We start from the raw sequence: 22777 nt of genomic DNA, 5'->3' as shown, positions 1-22777 counted from the left end.
TAGGTCAAGGTAAGTGATTACTTTCCTCTATTCAGCACTCGTGAGGCCACATCTGGAATTATGTTCAGTTTTGGGCCTCCAACTACAGAAAGGATGTGGACAAACTGGAGAGAGTCCAGCAGAAGGCAACACATATGGTGAGGGGGCTGGAGGACATGACTTATGAGGAATGACTGAGGGAACTGGGATTATTTGGTCTAAAAAACAGAAGACAGAGGGGTCTTAATAGCAGCCTTCAACGACCTGAAGTCGGGTTCAAAAGAGGATGAAGCTAGATTGTTCTTAGTGGTGACAGATGACAGAACAAGGAGCAATGGTCTCAAGTTGCAGCAAGGGAAGTTTAGGTTTGATATTAGGAAGAATTTTCTCACTAGGAGGGTAGTAAAACACTGGAACAGGTTACCCAGAGAGGTTGTGCAGTCTCTGTCCTTGGAGGTTTTTAAAACTGGGCTAGACAAAGCTTTGAGTGGGATGACTTGGCTAGGGATGTTCCTGCTTTGAGCAGGGGATTGGATTAGATGACCTCCAGAGGTCCCTTCCAACCCTAGCTTTTCTATCATTCTATAAGAATTGCTCTATTATTTTTTATAGTAAAAAAAAACAGGTGAAAAATAAGAGCTGGAATCTTTCAAGGGGAGCTATGAGTCTAATAAATGGTGCCCTGAGTCTAAAAAAATTGAGAAACATTACACTAACCTGTTAGGTGACCTTGAGGAAAACATCATAGTTTAAGTCTAGTAAAAGACATAAGCTGGAGCATGGGGGTTCTGTTCTCACAGCCAAAGTGCATGTATGTACCCTTAAGTCTTTTTTTCTGATTTGTCTTTTCCAAATCCACTTACAGTATTTAGCTGCTGTCTGATTGGGAAAGTACAGTAAACTTTTCAGGAGATATTTCTTATATCACTTCCATGATAGGCAAGATTTAGAGCCATGTTTAGTTATCAATGCACTTTGGAACAAACCCTTTATATCTATGTATCTTCAAAATTATTGTAGTATATTATTTTTCTTTTCTTAAAGGAAAAGATATAAAATTTTGAAAGTGAGGCCAGATCCTGTAAGATGTTATATGTTTCCAGAGCAATTTTAAACAAACTGAAATACAGCAAAAGCTGTGTTAACCGGCACTTTATTATCCGGAAAACTATTAACTGGCATCTGAGGGACACGGCAAAAGTGAAACCGGAAGAAACACTTCTGGGATTTGCCATCACCATGAGCAGAGTTCTTGCCACTTCTTCGGCCCATAGCCCAGAGTAAAGCAGCCTGCATGGGGCAAAGCAGCCTGTGTGGGACAAAGCAGCCTGCGCAGGGCCTCCCTCCCTGTCCTCCAGCACCCTGACACAGGGCAGTACACCAAATGGTGCACATTTGATTAACCAGAATATTTGATTAGCTGGCATCCCCTATTCCCAGGGGATGCCGGATAACAGAGCTTTTACTGTAGATGCAATGCACTTCTCAGTTTAATCACAGACTATACTGTTATATAGGTCATGTTTCTGTAAGTAAGTAAGCAGTTTTGGAGTTAGGAAATATAACATAGGGCAGTGGTCATGAACTCCTGATTGACTGATCAATCGTGGAGTCTCCGACAGCCGATTACAGTCTGTCAGAGGCTTCATGATCAGGAGTGGCAGGACGTACTGGGCTGGGTGGGGTGAGTGGGGTCAGAGCCCAGGCAGCTTGTCCAACAGGTGGGGAGTGGACGGGGTTGGGGAGGTGGTAGAGTGGGCTGGGGGCCAGGGATGGTGCTGGGAGCGGGACAGGGTGGAGGGGCTGGAATGCCAAAAAGTGACCTTCACCATAAAAAAGTTGGAGACCACTGACACAGGGTAACACACAATATCTTTGAAATATGGCCAACACTACCATGAACTTCAAGGGAGCCAGGATTTCATTCTTTCTTTACCAGTTGGATTTCGGACTGATTCTAGGCTGTCAAATTTGAGTAACTACTACTACTAATACCAAAGGACTTCTTAAAAGTTACATCAATAAGTGCGGGAGGCCTGACTGACATGATCTACAGGATAGAAGATATGGTGTATCTCTGATGGCATCTGCACACTACAGATCATAGACATCTCCAGCAAGCACTTGATAATTATTGGCACAATAGGCTATGCACTAGGCTCAAGATTTGGCCGTTACATTTAAAAAAAGACAGAAAAGGAAACCTGTATTCTTGTTTTTTGGAAAAAAAACCAAAACCGGTTGAATGGTTGCCAGGGCACATGATAATATACATAGGGCTTGATCCAGTGACCATGTTAGTTAGTGGTCCCATTAACTGAAGTGGATGTTGAAAATCAGGTTATTTGTTGGATTAGACCCACTCTTAAAATTGAACCATCATTTCCATTTTAAATGGGTTGTTTTCAATTGTTTATAGTATGTTATCTGTCTCCCTTTTTGGCTAAAATTTTATAGGTTTTTGTTCTTAATTGGAGAACAAATGCTTTCTGGAAAGTTTGAGTCAAAAAGACTCTCAGGAAAAAAGAAAAAAGTATATCTTTGCCTGTATAGTATTTATATGTGAAGAAATGAAAGTTGAGGATACTTAGTACTTTGTAGAACTGGGGCAATTACTAGGGCTGTGCACAGCTTCGGCCCCTGATTCAGCCCAAATCAAGAGACCCTTTAATCTCTCCGAATCGAATTGGAACCTTCCAAATTGATTTGGAGAGATTCAGAAAGATTTGGCAATTCTGACACAGACACAGCTTTAAATGTTTTTTCCACATGCCTCTAGGTACCAGACCACTCATGAATGCTGCGATACTGGGGAACATGGAGTGTCCCACAAAAGCACGAGGGGCTCCCCAGCGTGCATGGCCGCAGACCTGGAAGCGGACAAGAAGCACTTCCAGGCCACTTCCGGGTCTGCTGGACAGCGTGCGGGGGGCCCCCCGCCCCTCTCTAGCTCAGCAACTGGGTCTGGGGGGGCACCTAGGGTCCCCCCATGGCTGATTGCTGATCTGGGGGAGATGTGAGTGCGCTCCCTGGCAGACCCGGAAATGGATCTTCCAGTCCACTTCTGGGTTTGCTGCCGAGCATGCGGGCCTTTCTCTCATGCTTCTGTGGGACGCTCCATCCATCCCAGCCTTGCAACATTCATGAGCTACTTGGTACCTCAAGGTATGTAGAAAAAACATTTGAAGCTGTGTCTATGCCAGAATCTCTGATTCTCTGAATCAGCATCGAATCTTCAGATTTGGATTTGCCTGAATTGAATCAACTAATCAACTAATTAAATCAGCTAATTGAATCACTGTCCCCGATTCTGTATCCGAATTGAATAGGGCCCATTTTGCCCACCCCCAGCAATTACCCTGGATAATGGGTTTTACTCAGATGTAATGATGTAATATTTATGCAGAGCTTTAACTGATGCCAAAGGCAGTTAAATGAGCAGAGTGGCTGTAAATCAGCCAGAATGGTCTTGAAATAATCTTTAAAAGAAGAAGAAAATGTGATGGACTAGAACCTTCCTCAGATGCTTCAAGAGAAGGAGGGATAGGCTAGTGTCAAACAGTTCTGAAAATCTATCCTGGTGCATTTAAATCTGTAAAATGTTTGAAATTTCTCCTGTCGCAGTCTCTACATTATAACATTTGAACAAAAGACAAGCAAAGCTTCTTGTTAATCATGCTAACATCACAATGACAAAGCCAATCATGAGAACCATTTATGCCCAGATGCTGCAACTTTTTTGCTACTTGGCTGGAGAGAGCCAACAGCTTGTAAACATAAGGGATTCTGTGTTCTTTATAAAGATGACATGCAGTAGAAGCAGTATCACCCACAGGGGCAAATATGAACTGTTTCTTTTCCCAAAACATTCCATTTCTTTTAACAAAATCCCCTTACTCAAAATGGAATATGATATGAAAACATATAGTGGTAAATTATACATAATGATTCTGCTAAGTCCAGCCGATCAAAATATTTTCTGATACCTTATGCTACTGAAAATTACTTTAATATTTGAAGTCGCTGACATGCTCAGCAAACATTGAAGAAGGAAATTACCAAAATTATTTCTCTTGTATATATCTGAAGGTTAGTTGGGGTTTTTTTTTTGCAAGAAGCTATGTTTCATACAGGGATACTAAGATGCCAACATTCCATAGGCTAAATTCAGACCCCATGTAAATGGAGTATAACATCAAATTTATTTCACTGTGACTTCCAGTTGCTTAACTTGCTCTGTTTATGATTTAACAGACATATGGTTGTGCTCTAAGCTATTGGGCCTTGTGCGGGGAAGTAAGTATGAAATGTGGACAACGGTATATAATCATATTCCCTGGTGGTTTCTGGACCACCAACATAGCCACTTCGTTACTAATGAAGCACATGAACCACATGCAAATCTCTTTAGTCAGGCTATCCACTATTACATCTATTAGGGAATGAAGATGTGGGTATTCACAGAAATGCTGGGCAGTCTGTCCTTTAACACTCACGTCTTTAGGGGGTGCTTTACCTGTCTGCAAGATTTTGCTTTCAGAGACATACTTTGTTGAAGACCTGACATTCTGGAGTAAATTTGCAAAAACATGTATGTGATTTAGCAGCCATATTCTAAAAATATTTATTTGCTGTGTATGTTATAGTTCCTAACTTTTAAGTACCCTACTGCCTAATGGAAATCAAAATCCCATATTAGGTACCTGAGCTCCAGTATAATACAGACAGATTCAGGCTCCTAGGGTGAAATTCATAGAACCCAGCATGTTTTGTTACTGTTGATATCTTCATCCTCAATTATTATTTGTATTACCATTTGACTAGCACTCCTGGGTAATCGACCAGGATATCACCACAGTCTATTTTTATTTTTATTGATCAAACTAAGTGTGGCAGCAAAGTAATTAGATAAGAAATTCAGTAGCTTGAAGGCTCTCATTACATCTGATAGAGAGGCAATTTTATCATACTGCAGTACCTTTAGCTGGAATATTTAGCTGTATCTCTTACCATTAGCACTGGGTGAGGGGATGGAGAAAGAGGGGAGAGAAGAAGAATGAACAAAGGACATTTTTAACAAAACTTTCCAACTTCAGCACTAATAGGAATACAACTACTTTGGGGCTTCAGTCCCACATACAATGCTTGCTATCTTAGCTGAAATACAGGGGACTGAATCTAGAATGTCCAGAGCTAGAAGCATGAGCTGTTAAGGCTTGAGAGAAAGCGAGCCAAATCTCTATGGCTGAAGCTGTAACATACTCTGTGGGTTGGACACAGATGAAGACTTGTAACTAATTAGTGGGTTACATGTAAATCAGTGAAGAATTTGCCCTTGACTGGTCATCTGAGATCCACAAGTTTTTTTGTGGTGGGACACAGTGACTTTACCAGTTTCATAGAAAAACCAAAGAAATTAAGAAATGAAAAAACAAATTGTCTTATAAAACACGCCTACCAATAGAGCAGCACAAATAGGACCGTGGATTATGTACAGCAGATGTGTTTCAGAACTGATCCAGCAGCTGCAGTGAAAAAACAAGCATTTAGCATTTCATTGTTACCCTTTTCTCTTTTAAAGACAATGTTATTTCTTTATAAATTGGAAGATGAAATTTTACTTACTTGTCATTGTAATATAAACTTCTAGCTACCGCATGAATGCAGGCAGGGATCAATGGGAATCCTGAAAACAGCAAGTAATGTGATTATTTATAACTCTAACCAAAGCTGAATTCTTACTTCATTATAAGGTAAGGTAAAATGTCACTGAATAATACTGAAGCATAATGAACATATTTAATAAACCGTATTACATCCTGCAGGCCTTAATCAGTCACATAATACCATTGCTTTCAGTAACATTTTTATTTAAAACAGAATTTTTCCAGAAGAAGGCCTGATGCATCAAAATTCTGTGGTATTACCAAAAAAAGAAAAGAAACTGTGGGTAAATAGTGCAGCCAGTAAGGCCCTGTTCCAGCAAAGCATTTAAGCATGCAAGTAGTTCCACTAACTTCGATGAAAGCACTTTTGAGCTAAACTACATGTTTTGAGATTTACTGGATCAGGCTACAAGTAGAAAGATGTAAATAAAAGATTTCAGTTCAGACAAGGGAAGTTAATGTAACAACCAGTTTCGGTTCTACATTCCCATTTTCTCATTGAGGCTAAGTACAGACAGTCAAAAAGCCTGAGGTGGAATTGATCCAATCTATGCAGGTTTCTCTAAGCGGTGTAGATTGGATTGTCAGTGACCCGAACTCATGTTCACTTTTCAGCTGGAGCAGGCAGTCAGATGCCTGCACTAGCTGAGGCCAGAAGACAGGTGGTTCTCCCACATTCCTCTGACTATGCCAGACATTACCAAGGACACCTGAGCACAGCTGAGTGGCTGCGCCATCCTTTACTGGCTGTCATTACTGACATACTTGTACAAACCCTTCTTGTTACCCTGCACATTCCTTGGTAGCCGCAACTCCAATTGTACTTTGGCTTTCCTTTCCAAGCAATGCTCTTATATTCTCCCTAGTTATTTGTCCAAGTTTCCGCATCTTATAAATTTCCTTTTTGTGATTTCGTTTACTGAAGAGTTCCCTGCTAAGCCAAGCTGGTCTCCTGCCATACTTGCTGGTCTTCCTATGCATCAGGATGGTTTGTTCCTGCACTCTCAGGAAGGCTTCTTTAAAGTACAGCCATCCCTCCTGGACTTTTCTCCCCCTCAGACTGGCCTCCCAGGGCATCTTGCCTATGAGTTCCCTGAGCGAGCTGAAGTCTGCTTTTCTGAAATCCAGAGTCCTATTTTGCTGCTCTCCATCCTTTCTTTCCTCAGGATCCTGAAATCAATCATCTCGTGGTTGATGCCGCTCAAGTTGCCATCTACTACTACAATCCCCACCAATTCTTCTCTGTTTGCAAGCTGCAGGTCAAGAAGAGCACGAGTTGGTCGCTCCAGCACTTGCACCAAGAAGCTGTCTCCAGTAGTCTACAAAAACTTCCTGGATTGCCTGCACACTTCTTTCTGTATTGCTCTCCCAGCAGATGTCCAGCTGCATTTATACACGTACCTTTGTCTGGTTTGACGCACTGATAATTGAAGGCGCCAGAGCAGACTCAATTAATTGAGTGTGAATACTACGCAAACTGATGCACCCAGCACTGCATTGCATGCATTTGTATAAATAGCAAAATGAGTGTCGGTGTGCAGAAAATGGTGGTGGTGGACTTCTGAACTAAAACACCTTTGATGCATTTTAGTTCAAAAGCATGCTGTTGCTATTTTCTCAATACTGATGGGTGTTTCATTGTTTATACAAATGCAGTCAGGCCGCAGCTGGAGTACTGCATCCAGTTCTGGGCGCCGCACTTCAAGAGGGATGTGGACAGCATGGAGAGGGTCCAGAGGAGGGCCACTTGCATGATCAAGAGGCAGCAGGGCAGACCCTACAAGGAGAGGCTATGGGACCTGAACCTGTTCAGCCTCCACAAGAGAAGGCTGAGGGGGGATCTAGTGGCCTGTTACAAACTAGTCAGAGGGGACCAGCAGGCATTGGGGAAGTCCCTGTTCCCCCAAGCATTGCCAGGAGTGACCAGGAATAACGGTCACAAGCTAGCAGAGGGTAGATTTAGGCTAGATATCAGGAGGCGCTACTTCACGGTCAGGGCGGCTAGGATCTGGAACCTACTTCCAAGAGAGGTGGTCCCTCAGGTCCCTTCTGACTCTAGAACCTATGAAACTATGAAGCATGCGCTGCAGCACTGGGTGCTTAGAAGTGCTCAGGGCTTACGTGCATACATGTGTACAAATGCCCAGGGTGACTGAAATCCCCCATGATAACCAGGGCTGTGATTGGGAAACTTCTGTTAGCTGTCTGAAGAAATCCTCATTCACCACTTCCTCCTGCTCTAGTGGTCTATAGCAGCCCCCCACCATGATATCACCCTTGTTGCTCTCTCCTGTGACTGACTCAGAGCCTTTTTTTTGTGGGGGGGCAGCTGCAGTACCTGGTATCGGCTATTCTAGTGCCAAGATTGGTGGGGGGGAGAAGGCAGTGGGTCCTTGTACCAGGCTGAGCTGGCAGCTGCCCCTTCTCTCCCGGAAAATGAACCCACCTAAACCAAGCTAGCCCAGCAGGCAGCAGTCACTGCTTGAGCAGCAGGTGGGGTTGGGAGGGGGCTTGCTCAGCTCCTTGGGCTGTGGTCCCTGGAATCACCTCCCATCAAGCCAGAGAAGTTTAGGGTGAAGTTATTTTATTCTGTGCAGCCACAGGGTCCAATTCATGGGGGAGTCTAGGGAGGTAGGCAGCTATGCCCTTGTGGCTGCAGCATCTAGCTGGAGGTGATTCCAGTGTGGGGACAAGGGCGGATGGCTGCCAGCTCAGCCCAGCACAGGGACCCACTGTCCCTTCTCATCTTGGCACTAGAATTGCCCCCACCAGGTGCTGTGGCACCCCCAACTAGTGAAGGGAGAAGGGGCAGCAATGCCCTTGTGGATGCAGCACAAGGTGAGGGATGATTCTAGTGATGAGATGGGGGGTGGGCAGGTCCCTAGGGCTGAGCTGGCAGCCACCCCTCTTCCACCCCCATTCCCACACTAGAATTGCCCACAACCGGGGGGGTGGGGTGGGTAGCCATGCCCTTACAGATGCAGCACTGGCGGGAGGTGATTCCAGAGTATGGCTCCTCCTCCCTTCCCATGGACTCAGAGCCCCATGGCTGCACAGGACTCGGCACTGGCTCAGGGTTGTGGAGGAGGGGATCTTGCAAGCCCTTCATGGAGCCACTGCAGTGTAGGTCGCAGGGCTCAGGACAGGCAGGGGCACTTTGTGTCCCTCTACCCATCCAGGAATGAAGAATGAACCACTGGTGCTGCCTTTCCCCAGCAGGTTGCAAGACTGGCTCCCTTCCCCCTGCCTCTGACTTGCTTGGCTGACAGCTAGAGAGCTTGGGGCAGGGCTGGTTAGATGCTTGGCTGGAGCAGTCAAACCACACTTCCTGTGAGGGGAGTTAGGAGGCCCTGCAAAGTCCCCTGGGACTAGCAGACTGCAACCTACCATGATTCACAATTGGACCTGGCTCTGATGTTCAATAGATTGGTCCAACCTAACTGGAGTAAGTTTAATACTACATGGATCCAGGTCTTAGACTAGAATCTTCCATTTTAAAACTGGTTTATGTGCCTCAAACTTTCATTTTGTTATAGGTATAGGCTGGTTTTCAACCATCTAAACCAGAAAAAGTGCAATGTCTGCACCTAGCCTTAGAAAATGAAGAGTCAGCCATAGATACATTTCTGTGTATGCTGATTGCTAGCAGCCCTGACTATAAATAGCTTCAATTCACCCTTCTCTTGATATGTAGCAATAAAAATAACCATATAATTGTATTAGATATATTTTACCTATATCCATTTTACTAGGTCCCCTTGTTTCTTGTTGAGTTGTAGAGTGTAGAAGAAAATGATCTGTATCAGGTGTGGAATCTTATACTTTTTAGCACACATGCTACATGGATACAAACTTCTATAGCAGGGCTCTCCAACTTCTAAGTGGCTGGCAGCTGTATACTCTTCAGGTATCCCCCCACAGCGCACTGTGTAAGCAGGAACCCGTCTACTGGGAGTGGTGGCTGGGCTGGAGCCCAGGAGCTGCAAATTAACCCCTTCGGTCAGCAGTTAGACAGACCTGCTCTATTGCACCATACACTAAACCATCACTTGATTTATCTCCATGCCACTCCTGGCATAGGAAGCGTAGCCTAATATATTGTTTTAGCAAGAAATTCATACCAAGATATACAAAGAAGTGTTAGTTCAAATCATAAGCAAAAAGATATTCTGAATATTGCTCTTAAGAACGCTGGCATTTTCTGGACTTCAAGCTGTTTTTAATACTTAAAAGGAAACTTCACAGTCTTGACATAAACAATAGCTTGTCTAGTATTCAATTAGCTTGTGTTCTACAGCACAGGCAAGTCACATACTTATCTAAAAAGGGATTTAGAGAAGTTATACTGAAATAATATTGAACCACTGAAGCTACATTTTCGAGTAACAACTGATTATGGGTGCTCAACCTTAGATCTGATTTTGAGAAAAAGCTGGTCATCCAGGGCCTTTGTACACACAGCAAAATTGGCCTTTAAAGTGGCTTAATTGCCCTTTTGCACCACTTTAATGGCATTGCTATTTGCACGTTCGATGGTGTATTCCCCTTTAAATGACTTTGTTATGTAGCAAGGTAAAACCCATCTGTGGTGTTTGCTACATAACAAAGTGCAATGCAAGGCACATGGTTGGGGAAGCTTGGGCTTGGCAGGCTTCCAGCTCCTGTGCATCATTCCCACCACCTTCTCCCATCAGTAGGACACTCAGCCACCCTCCTGCCACCTTGCCATTCTGCCCCAGGGGCAAGCCAGCTGTTCCCCGGTGGTCCAAGGCAGTAGGAAGGTGGCGGGGATGGTGCACGGGATGCTGGCGCTTACCTGCTGGAGCATGGTTGGGGAGAGGGGTGAGCTGCCGGTGGGCCAAGTGGTCCCTGAGCTGTGGGGGACCCCAGTGCTTCCCTCCATGGCGGCACCTGCCTGCTGGCACCTGGCCTGGGCAGTCTTGGAGGGTGCTGCCACCATAGAGGGAAGCACCAGGCCTTGTGCAACTCAGGAGCTGTGCGACCCGGCAGCAACTCATGCGGGCAGGCTTGACTGAAGAAAACAAAAAAACAAAATCAAGCAGCAAGGAGCCTAATCTTTATTTGTCTTTTTTTTGTCCTGGAACCTGCCTGCCTGCCTGAGCTGTGCAGGGCCTGGTACTTCCCTCCACGGCTGAGCACCCCCCCAGGCAGCTCCTGGGTGGGCTGCTAGTGGGCAGGAGATGCCCAGGGTGCGCTGCAGTTGCAAAGGGAAGCACTGGGCCCTGTGCAGCTCAGGCAGGCAGACAGGTTCGGGGGGGGGGGGGGGGGGGGGGAAGGGAGGGGGAACAAGCTCCTTGCTGCTTTGTTGCTTTTTTTGTCCCTTCAGTCAAGCCTGTCTGCATGAGCTGTCACTGGGTTGCACAGGCCCTGAGCTGTGTGAGGCCTGGTGCTTCCTTCCATGGTGGCGGTGCCCTCTGGGACCACCCAGGCCAGGTGCCAGCAGGTGGGTGCTGCCCAGGGGGCACTGCTACCATGGAGGGAAGCACTAGTGTCCCCTGCAGCTCAGGGACCATTTGTCTAGCCAGCAGCTCAATGCCTCCCCCCCACCATGGGATTGGCAGGTAGGCTGTAAGGATTGGGCCCCCTAACCCTTGGGTATATGCAATGAAGGGCTAGTTCAGTTTAGCTCTGCCTAAATTGAAACAGTAGAAATGGTGGGTTTTTAAAAAAAAAAAAATCAACTATTCCAATTTAGAGAAAACTAAACTGAACTAAACCCTTGTTGCATTTACAAGCACCTCCAGGCTCTAAAATTAAGCTAGTTTTTGAGTCTGGGCAGTCAAAAACAGAAGTATCCAAAACTATTGATAATTTATACAATTTAGGGCTGAAACATTGTGCAAATATAATCAGAAGACTGAAATCTGACTTTTGAAAATGTGCTCTTTATTCTACTGAAATCTGTCAGATATGGCTGGCTGCTTTTTATGATGCTATTTTATAATTGAGATCTCTAGACACAGTAGTTCTCTCTCTACTTTTTGAACAATATAGGTCAAATGGAACTGCTGGAAAAATAAATGGTTGGCCTTCTCCAAGTCAGTTTCTGACCCTCCACCTAGGCATGGCGAGACTTCTTTGAAAATAAACATTCATTCCTGTATAAATATCTTAAAAATGAGAAACAATGAATAATTACTTCTTAATGTCTTTTCATAATAGGAGACTATTTTCTCTATACAAAGGAGGAGTCACTTCCTGACTCTACAAATGCAAAGATAGAGGTACGTGCAAAAGGATTTGTTAAGTTAAGAATTGTAACATCGTTAAAATATTAAAGAAAGAACTGTATTTCATTCTTGTGCAATATTGCTTCTTATTTCAGAGAAACAATATTGTCTGGTGCACTCAGAATTGCTCAGAAAAAGTAAATGATACCATTTGAAACTGAAAATAATAAAGGCTTTGCACATTGTACCCCAAGTGTCATAGTGGTGGTTTTTGGTCTCCTCTCCTCCCCCTCTTCCCCCCCCACAAAAAAAAAAAAAAGAAAAAGAAAGAACATATGTATTGCATACCCCAGCCAAGAAGATAATACCACATTAAATGCTGTTTCTCTGCAAAGACAGCCACCACAATGAGAGTATGCAGATAAATGCCTTCACAGAGCATCCAGAAGTAATTGCAACCCATTAGATACAGGTAAATGAACTGAGACACTTTGCAACTAACCTGTAGGGGAAAAAAGAAAGATAAAATGTAAATAATTTGGCTGCAATAGTACTAGTGAGAATCAATGGCAAAGTGGAAAGCACTGGATTACCCTGCTTTATTATAAATGTTGCTTTGATATGTTTTTATTCCTAACATCACTCTCATGATTACATTCAGAGGCCCCACACAGAAGGTAACAGTTTCACTGATTTGATTCTGGGTACATTAGCAGCCTCCAGCAACACGGTGTGCGTCAAGAAAAACCTCAACGTTATGTTCTCCTCTCACAGGTTCCTTGCCTACTTGGACGTAAATGTACTCATTTTGCCAAATAAAAATTCCTTTGTGCAATTATCTGAGGCCAACTTCTCTACGAAGATCTTTCACTTAGGTCTCTTATCCCAGAGGCATATAACAATGCAGCAAAGCACCTTGAGCAGTTAAAACATACAGGGGCAGCAGTGACTTCTGGCTGCTGCTGTGCCACTAGCATGACTGTATAGTTGCAGCAGCAGTGGTTTTTTCCACTCCCCCCATCCCTCTTCCCACCACAAGCTGGCACTTCCCTGTTTGCCCCAATCTTACTTATGCTACTTTATCACCCTCTCAGTTACATTAGTTGCTCCAGTAGAGTCAGTGCATGTACTTTCTCCAGGAAAAGGAGAATAATCTCCTGAATGGTTAGCCCTGGTGCCAACTATACTAAGCAGAAATTGTCTATAGGTTTTGATTTTCCTCTGGTTTTTCTCTACCAATTTATCCCCAAGTAAAGGACATAAAAATCAGGCCCACACATCTCTCCCTCTTTAAATTTGGCACTCCAATTATAATCTTCAATTATATCACCATAGGAATAGAAGAAGAAAAAAATCAATCTCAGCCTAAAAAAAAAATTACTGTTACTTGGTTTTGGAGCACAAATCTGAGTTCTGTTGAAATAGGACAAAACTGAATGTTTTGGGATACCTTTTTTTTTTTTAAACCAGTAAAATGAAAGTTATTTATTACACCAGAACTATATATGGATTTAGGCTTGGTTTCATTGGATTGCTAAGATAATCTTTCCCTTAAAAATAAACATACAAAAGCATATGGCAAGACCATTTTAATTTCGAGTAAATCCCAGAAATGTATTATATCCAATATAGTAAACATATTAAACCACCCATGAGAAAAGAACATCTGTGTACTAGCCATTAGACTCATTACTATAAGGACTGCAACATTATATAACAACAATGTATTTCACTAAATATTAATTAAAATATTTCAAAACATCCAGAATTACCAAGACTCTCAATGTAAACAGTCACCAACATGAACACAGGCCCCACAATCTAGCCCTAACTAATTAATCCATTTTAGCTCCAGAACTGCCCTTGAGTGAAGTAGCAAATTATTATTATCACACTTTAAAGAAAGGAAAGCTGAAGCCACAATGAAAGCAGTTTTTAGACCCTTGGATTAAACTCCAGCCTTTCTGACTGCCACCCTTTAGGCAAATGTAGACCCCTGGCATAAGTTCACAGCAGTCATCCTTTCTGGTTCTGTGTCTATCCTGTAGTTGTTTAGCACTGGGTAAAATGAAGCTCCACATGATACACGATACCAGATCAAAATCTGAAATATCTGAGGCTGTCTATTTAATTAATCCCCCTGTGATTTTGAAACCTCATACCCGAACTGGCTAAGCTGCTTCTAGACATCTGCTGTTATATTAAAAATGAATTCATTGGTCCAGTAATTGAAACATTTTAGTTTTTATATACATCTTTTCATCAGCTATTCATCCCTCATTTATGTCATTTTCATTGCTAAATCTCTTCCCACACAAATCAACAAGGCAGCCAAATACGCTTTCACGCTTTCACTTACTGGATTAGTCGCAACTAACTGCTGGTTGTTGGCAACTGCAGTCAGCCAAATTATTGTAACAATGGAATTGCAAACAAAAGAGAAAAACAGATTTTTATGGAGGGTGATCCTTTGGCAACTCAAGCTCCTAGGAAAGAGAGATGAGACAAATTAATATATAATAGATACTTGAGGACTAATCTGATATTCTAAAGTTTTGGAATTTTTTATTTTATAGGAAGAAAGCCAGATAATAACTTTTCCTTCCATGTTCAGTTTTACATAATTAATGATTATTTTAAAGATACAGGATGCCTTGTTTTTGATTGAATATAATGCAAAGCAAATCCAACAGATACCATTATGCCAATAATGAAAGGACTTGTTTTGTAGGAATTTACTCAAAAAAACCTCTGGAAAAAGATGTTTTTATGCTAATGTAAGGGGATATTGTATTCCATACCTCCATCAACTTCTGACAATATGTCTCAAAATAACTGATGTTTATGCAGTGTTATATAGAGCAAGGGTGTCAAAGTCACCTGGGCCAGATTTGGACCATAGAGCACCTTGCTCCCAAGCCACATGGGCTGTCACAGTGGCCACCATGGTGATAGAGGTGGTAGCGAAGGGTCTGGGAGAACAGTCTAGCAGTGTCAGTGAGCCAAGCTCTCCAATGATGGTCAGGCCTTGTGGGGCCATGGATTGTGCAGCAGGCCAGACTCCTCGGCTTCTAGTGCCTGCTGCTTAGGCAGGCTGAGAGTCTGTGCGGGTTGTATGTTTGATACCCTGAATACCAAATATAAAATTCTTACCTTACCATACATGACAACAGTATGGCCTTAAGCATATAATTGATACCTTTGTTTGCTGACCTTCCATATCTATGTAAAATCTTAACAATCTATAAATAATTCTACAAGTTTTAAAATGAATATATAATTATATTATTTGTCTCAGTAAGCTCTTTCAACCATAAATTCACCAGCCATTGGCTTTAAAATTCATCATTTACTTTGAGCTTTTTCTCATTATTAGTCTCGTTTTTAAGGGATGTGGAAAGGGAGGTGGCACTGTCTTTTTTGGATGCTTACCTCCTATGGCTTTTCAGTTATACAATGCTCCTTGCCTCTGAGAGGAAGTTTTATCATATAGAAAGGAATAATACCAGATTAGGAAGAGGGAAGAGAGCCAAAACAGGACCCTCTTCTTATGTCTGTGGCTGGCAGCAAGCACATGGCAAGAGGAAGAGAGTTTCATTGCCTCCAGTTTTCTGGATTAGAGAAGCCAGTTGGCTACAGTCAAAGGAAAGTCCAAGCAAACAAGTATAGTCTTTTATATTTTCAGTGATCAAAGAACTCAAAGTTTAAATAACTAAGTGCACAATACGAAATACAGCTATAAAATGCTATGTATAAATGATATTTAAGGTTTTAAGTATATATAAAAAAACCTTAGAGGAAGATGAAGGATTAAAATAATCTAAAAGACTTATTTAAGGAGAACACACAGCAAATTCTTTTAGAGGTGCATTTCTTCCTGTAAGCAGGAACATGAATGGCGGTTCCATTATAGTAATGCAAAGGCTGTAGAAATCTGCTGCACAATTTGATTTATCCCTCACTCCAGAAAAAGTTACAGAGGCCTAACCTAGTGTTGCTTATACAGCATGATACGTGAATGTTGCTCATTAGAAATTTTTTTGTGAAGATCAACCTTACAGACAGAAAGAAAAAAAACAAAGCTAGGTAAACAAAATGGACTCAACACAAAACATTTAAGTTAATGAACTATTAAGGGTGTATAAGTAATATTCCAAAAATGCAATTCATGAAAATTTCAGAACATATACAGCTGTTCGCTGTATGTATGAGACAGAGGACACTAGGAGAATCTCTCCTACTTGAACCTTCCACACTGGATTTGAATGCAATGGCAGTCCTTTCACTAGATGAGTATAAGAATCCTCTACTTTCAGTACAACTCTCTTCAAAAGATTTGGGGAGGGAAAGCAGCCCAGGCTTTGCAGTCTCTTGAGGACATGTGAAACACAGGAAGGAAGGAAGAAGTTCACCAGAGCAGGTGCAGACAATTAAGATTAGATAGGAAGTAAATTACACCCATTTAAATCTTAGAATAAGGCTGCTATAAAATAAGGATCACATGTTTATCACATTTTTCTAAAAGAAAAAGTATGAAGTGTTCCACATGTATCCAAAACTGCCAATAAGTCAATGAGGCCAAACTGTGGAGTCCTTACTTACACTGGGTCCATTGACATGAGATGTTTATTGTGAAGTTTACTAATTAGCTCCACAGTAAACATTGCGTCTACATGTGTACCCACATTAGGTTGAAGTAAACTAATAAACTCCTTCTACTCTACAGAAGTGCATGTGTAGATGCTGCCTTGGCTGTCTGGGGTATGAGGGTGCTTTACTGTGTGGCCTGTCTGCTGAATAGCCCTCCACTGGATCACCCTCATGCCGCAGCCAGCCCCCTGAAGCATGTTGATCTTGGGGGGGATGGGAGGCAGGGGGGGCAGCCCTGAGCTGGCAGGATAATCCCTGGGGCTCCCTGCCACCCAGGGCTGCTCCAGCCTGGCTCAACTTGCTGCAGTCCTGGGCATATGTTCAAATGGTGCACCTAGCAGCAAGAAACTCTAGAGCAATAAGCTCCAGAGTTTATTGCTTTGCATGAATTACATATGTAGATTCATCCACTGAGTAGTAAGGATATTTAGTCTCAGTGAAGTAAAACTTGACTATATAAGGAATGAGTAAGGGTGTTCAAATGTGGCCCTACATGAAACCCCCATGTGCCCGACGGAAATGGATAGAAAACATAAAGAAAAAGAATTAAGTGATAAAAGATACTTGGTTAGATTTTTTTTTTCTGTGTATTTTATATATAAAAACAACTCCAGCCTAGAGCTAATTCTTAAATGCACAAATGAGTCATGAACAAATCTGGGATTCTGTCTTATTATCAAGACATCATTGCACAGGCAAGGAAAGGAATGTACAATTTATGAGGCCATCTCTCAGGGTCACTGAACAGCTGTTCCTGTTGAATATTCAGCACACCCACCCCCACCCTGTGAAAGCATCACAGGACAAGAAATAAGAAAGAAATACTTATGACATTTAATAAGGAAAGATTGCTTTCAGCAATAAATAGGATCCCTTCCTAAGTCTCCACCTCTACCTTTCCCCCTACACACATCTCTTTTCCATGCTGTGTTTTGTTAATGACATAATAGCTTTTACTCATACCTATTCATAATTATGATCTAAGTTCATTTTAGTTTCTCTTGCTATACTTAAATTCCATGCATTAAAAAGAAGTTAGAAATCCCTCTGTGTAATTCTGCATTTCCGGTCCTTATGATACTTCATTTTATTCATAGATTTCATAGATTTCATAGACATTAGGGCTGGAAGGGACCTCGGGAGATCATCGAGTCCAGCCCCCTGCCCAAAGGGCAGGAAGTCAGCTGGGGTCATAGGATCCCAGCAAGATAAGCATCCAATTTACTCTTGAAGGTGTTCAATGTAGGTGCTTGAACCACCTCCACTGGCAGACTGTTCCAGACCTTGGGGGCTCGGACAGTAAAGAAATTCTTCCTTATGTCCAGCCTGAAACGGTCTTGCAGGAGTTTGTGACCATTCGACCTCATCATCCCTTGGGGCGCTCTGGTTAACAGATGTTCCCCCAGATCCTGGTGGTCACCCCTGATAAACTTATAGGTGGCCATCAGATCACCCCTGAGCCTGCGCTTTTCCAGGCTAAAGAGTCCCATGGCTCTCAGCCTGTCATCGTAAGATCTGTAGGATTTTACTTATAATAGTTCATAAAATAGATGCCTGTGATGTCTATGCATAAGAGGGAAAGAATAAAAGTTTCAAGAGGACCTAAGGGACTTATGGTCAGGTTTTTAAAGGCATTTGGACATCTAATAATGCAGACAGGCATCTATTGGGATCAACGTGATTCCCTTAACTGCAACTGATTTTCAATTGGGATTAGGTGCTTATGGCCAGATTTTATTTGACCTATTAGACCTCTGGATGCCTAAATGTGATCGAAGAAACACCTTGCTTAAGTCTCTGAAGAAACTATTAATACAAAAAGGAAGAGAGGTCCTCCTCTTCTTCATTTAGATGCCCAGTAAATGAAATAGGAACTGGCCCTTAAGTCCCATTTTCAAAATTTCTTAACTGGTGTTGAAAATTTTACCCAATATAGTATATCTTATATGGAGCAGAGCCTGACAGCCTTCTCTCCAAAAACAGTCTTTAGATCTCAAAAAAAAGAATAAGGGGACATTCAATGGAACCAAAAGGCAGCAAATTCAAAACTGAAAAAGGAAATCCTTTTTTGCCAACACAAAAATAGACCCTGGCTTTCACCACCTCAGGTTGTTGTGATGCCAAACACTTGGCAAGATTAGAAGGGATTTGGCATTATATGACTAACAAAAATATTCAGAGTTCTAATAGTTAGTGCTTAAAAAATTGGAAGAGATACAAAACTTCATACTTCAGGATTTTAACCAATCTCCATCAGTAAACAGTATAAGACCTTCTTGTGAGGCAATTAATCCCACATCTCTCTACTGTGGAGCTTCTTGAAAATTCTTCTGAACCATGTTGTTATGAACTACAGTCCAACAGACATCACGTGGAAACAATGAATCATTAAAAGAATAAATATGATGCAAATTCAAAATTCCAAGCATACCCCCACACAACAAAAAAGCCACCTGTTAAAATCACGAATTATCATAACAAACTTCAGTCAACACACAACACATCCTGGAATTAGTCTTATTCCTCACTGACTTTTGCAGTACTAAAAATACTTCACAGGAACTGTACATGTATCCCATGGGAACATGTTGTAGAGGTTTTCCTCAGCTCCCTTTAAATTTTGTAATTTCCGTTTATTTCCCAGAATAACCACAGTCTAGAAATTGTGGTTTGTGGTTCTGAATTCTTTCCATGTGGTTCTCTAAGGATACAAAATCCTTCTACCAGAGACAAAATTCCTTAGAGAATTAGACAAACATAATAATTCTTACAATTTAGTTCAATAACAGCGAAGCAGACCACCTGCTTTTGCAGTAAATACCACAATCTAAGATGAAACTGGCTTGGGTTTCATATTATAAGTATTGAAATTACAGCTTTAATATAACTGAACTTTTAAATAACATCCAAATTGTTTAAAAATGTAATCCTAAAGCATTCTTCTGTGGCACATGATTTTTAATCTGTTAAACTTTTTATGAGGTTTAACGCAGCAGTACATCCCGATTATGCCAAATCAAACAGTTGATAGAAATGCACAGCTCTTTCATGAGTTTATCTTATTTAATGGTGCAAAAATGAATAAAGAGGTTCCAAAATAAATATATTTTACTGAAAAAACATATGCCATTCTTAAAAAAATGTCCAACAGGGAGGCAGAAAACTTGCACACTACAGGTTAATTCTAAGATTTCCAAAAGCATTCATTTTTTAGGGAACAATCCAAATTATTCTTAAAAGGGTTATTAGAAAATGCTAAATAACTGTATTCTAAACACCAGACCTCTTTAGTGTCTCAAAAAAGACACTCAAAACATTGAATGTTACAGAATTAAAGTGATTTTTGAAAATCTTGCGGAAAAATGTGTCTCTAAATTGATGGATTAAATACTTGATGCCTAAAGATATTTTTCCTTGATACTAACTGAAACTAAGAGAAAACTCTGAATATTTTAGCCTGCCTCAGATAAGAGTAGGTACATCAGAAATTGAAAGGAGGATAGAGGGATTATTGTTTTTATAAGATTGCTGAAAGCAGATACTTAATATTAAAATCAAAATTACTAGGGGGAGAGTTCCCTATCGTTAGTAGTCTCACTAGTCTTTAACATAGTAAGTAATACTGTAGCACTGTTTGGAGGCCTGAATTCAGAACTGAATTAGCACAACACCTGTATAAAAAAGTGTTGAATAAACTATGCACCCTCACCTGAACTGGGGTAGAATTACCTAACCTGGTACAGCGTTACCCCTGAAAGAACTAGGGGTAAACTGTACTTAGATAACTTACAGAAGTTTGTGTTTGGTCAATCCATATCCATCCAGGGATGTCAATTTGCTAAAAGCAAACAGTCTGTTATCTGCTCCCCCCCTGCCTAGCGAGAAAGAGCTGTAGTAGCTGTCTATTGTGTGAACTTCCCTGGGATAACTGCACATATGTTTTTTCTTTATGCCAGTTACAACATCATAAAAATCAATGTAAATTAAGCTAGTGAACATGTGTCTATCTGTGTCCTTAGTCTATAACAAACAAGAACCAATCACCTCACTATAAGCCACATTATGAAGCATCCAGAAAGACCAAACAGTTCAATTTGCAGCAGGATTAAATGTTCTTTTAAGGCAGCAGATACTTTGCCATTGGCTTCAATACCTATGAAGCAAACCTATCTTCCCTCTTCTGCAACCAAAGACCTAAAGTTCAGATGAATTGGTACGCTAAAGAAGTACATGTTCAAAGAATGGACTGCAAGTTGGATAGAAAAATGGCTGGATCATCATGCTCAAATAGTAGTCATCAAAGGCTCAACGAATGTCTGGTTGGCAGCTGGTATCGAGTGAAGTGCCCCAGAGGCTGGTTTTGTTCAATGTCTTCATCAATGATCTAGAAAATGGGATGGAGTGTACCCTCAGAAAGTTTGCAGATAACACTAAGCTGGAGGAAGTAGTAGATATGCTGGAGGGTAGAGCTAGGATTCAGAGAGACCTAGACAAATTGGAGGACTGCACCAAAAGAAATCTCATATGGTTCAATAATGATAAGTGCAAAGTCCTGCACTTAGGATGGAACAATCCCATGCACCAGTACAGGCTGGGGACTGATTGGCTAAGAAGAAGCTCTAAAGAAAAAGACTTCGGTGTTATAGTGGATAATAAGGTGAATATGAGCCAAAAGTATGCTCATGTTGTGAAAGTGGCTAACAGCATACTGGCCTACATTAGTAGGAGTGTTGCCAGCAGATCAAAGGAAATGATTATTCCCCTCTATTCAGCACTGGTAAGGCTGCATCTGGAGACTGAAATCTAGTTTTGAGCCCCCACTATAGAAAGGATATGGATAAATTGGAGAGAGTCCAGCAGAAAGCAACAAAAATGGTTAGAGGGCTGGGGAACATAACCTATGAGGAGAGGTTGAGAGAACTGGAATAATTTTGTCTGTGGAAAAGAAGCCTAGTAGCCCGCAACGACCTGAAAGGTGGTTCCAAAGAGGATGGAGCTAGACTGTTCTCAATGGTAGCAGATAATAGAACAAGAAGAAGTGGTCTCCAGTTGAAGCAAAGGAAGTTTAGGTTAGGTATTAGGAAAAGTTTTCTCACTAGAAGGGTAGTAAGGCACTGGAACAGTTACCCAGAGAGGTTCCGGCATCTCCATCCTTGGAGGTTTTTTAAGACCCAGCTAGACAAAGCTGTGGCTGGGATGATCTAGTTGGGGATGATCCTGCTTCATAGAATCATAGAAAGACAGACTGGAAGGGACCTGTAAGATCATCACATCCAGTCCCCTGCCATGGGCAGGAGGTAATTGGGCTCAAATGAGTTCAACGAGGTGTTTGTCCGGCCTTCTTTTAAAAACCTCCAGGGATGGTGACTTCACCACCTCTGCTGGAAGTGTGTTCCAAATTCTAGTTACCCATATGGAAAATAAATTTTTCCTTATGTCCAGCTGAAACTTTTCCTGGACTAGTTTGTGTCCATTGGACCATGCCCTCCCAGGGGTGCTTTTCTGAAAAGTTCCTCTCCTAGATCCTGGTGTTCTCCCTTGACATATTTGTAGGTAGCTATCAAGTTGCCCCATAGCCTTCTTTTGCTCAGGCTGAACAAACCCAGATCCTGAAGTCTCTTGACCTCCTGAAGTTCTTTCCAACCCTATGATACTATTGTTCTAATTTCTCCATGCAGCCAAGCTGAAGAAGTTCCATGGAGGATCCATACACATAGGGCCAGAAACCTTAGCTCTGAAGATACTCTTTGCAGGCCCTATGCATCTGAGTTTGAAGGCTAGACTACAAGAGAAAAGGCTGAGGGGTGGATAGAGTCCATCCGTCCAAATTACCCACTATAGTAGTGTGCTGAAGAACCCAACATCAATAGATGCTATGAGACAGCTCAGTTGCTTCGTTGGTTTGGTGCAGAGAGAGAGGAGACAGAAACCTGACTATCTGAGCTTGATGTGATAGGATTTAGCCCAATGTGTCTTCATTATTTTGAGTATCTTCCTGCTCATTACCTACTGCAAAGCTTGGAAGGAAACAACATCCTCTCATCCCTTTGAAATGCTGGTCTCTCTTACTGCTTGATGATGGAGTAACCCCTAGTGAAACAGCTGTTGGGTGGTGTCTACTAGCTCAATATATTAAAGTGTTAACTCATCAGGACTAGAGGTTTATTACCCTACCCACTGCTGAAGAAAATGGACCAGGCCAATAAGATACCATCAGTAACTTTACCTTGAGCTGTCATTCTGGGTTATTCAAAAGAATTTCATTATTAATTTGTGGTAGTTTCACTCTCC

General features: G+C 41.9%; 1 protein-coding gene across 1 annotated transcript in view; it reads right to left on the bottom strand.

The window, feature by feature from the left end:
* The window catches only part of CALCRL (calcitonin receptor like receptor), a 114469-nt gene that overhangs the window by 14951 nt on the left and 76741 nt on the right, over positions 1-22777 (bottom strand). The window contains exons 8-11 of the mRNA XM_090045271.1: positions 14196-14322; positions 12185-12338; positions 5605-5665; positions 5438-5504 (exon numbers count right to left, since the gene is read on the bottom strand). Of these exons, the coding sequence (XP_089901397.1) occupies positions 5438-5504; positions 5605-5665; positions 12185-12338; positions 14196-14322 (409 nt within the window). The remainder of the gene's footprint in view (positions 1-5437; positions 5505-5604; positions 5666-12184; positions 12339-14195; positions 14323-22777) is intronic.

The sequence above is a fragment of the Crocodylus siamensis genome, chromosome 4 (assembly GCF_052110815.1).
Source record: "Crocodylus siamensis isolate JL-2025a chromosome 4, ASM5211081v1, whole genome shotgun sequence".
NCBI lineage: Eukaryota > Metazoa > Chordata > Crocodylia > Crocodylidae > Crocodylus > Crocodylus siamensis.
The sequence above is the reverse complement of the archived record's forward strand: the minus strand, read 5'-3'. Positions and strand labels throughout refer to the sequence as shown.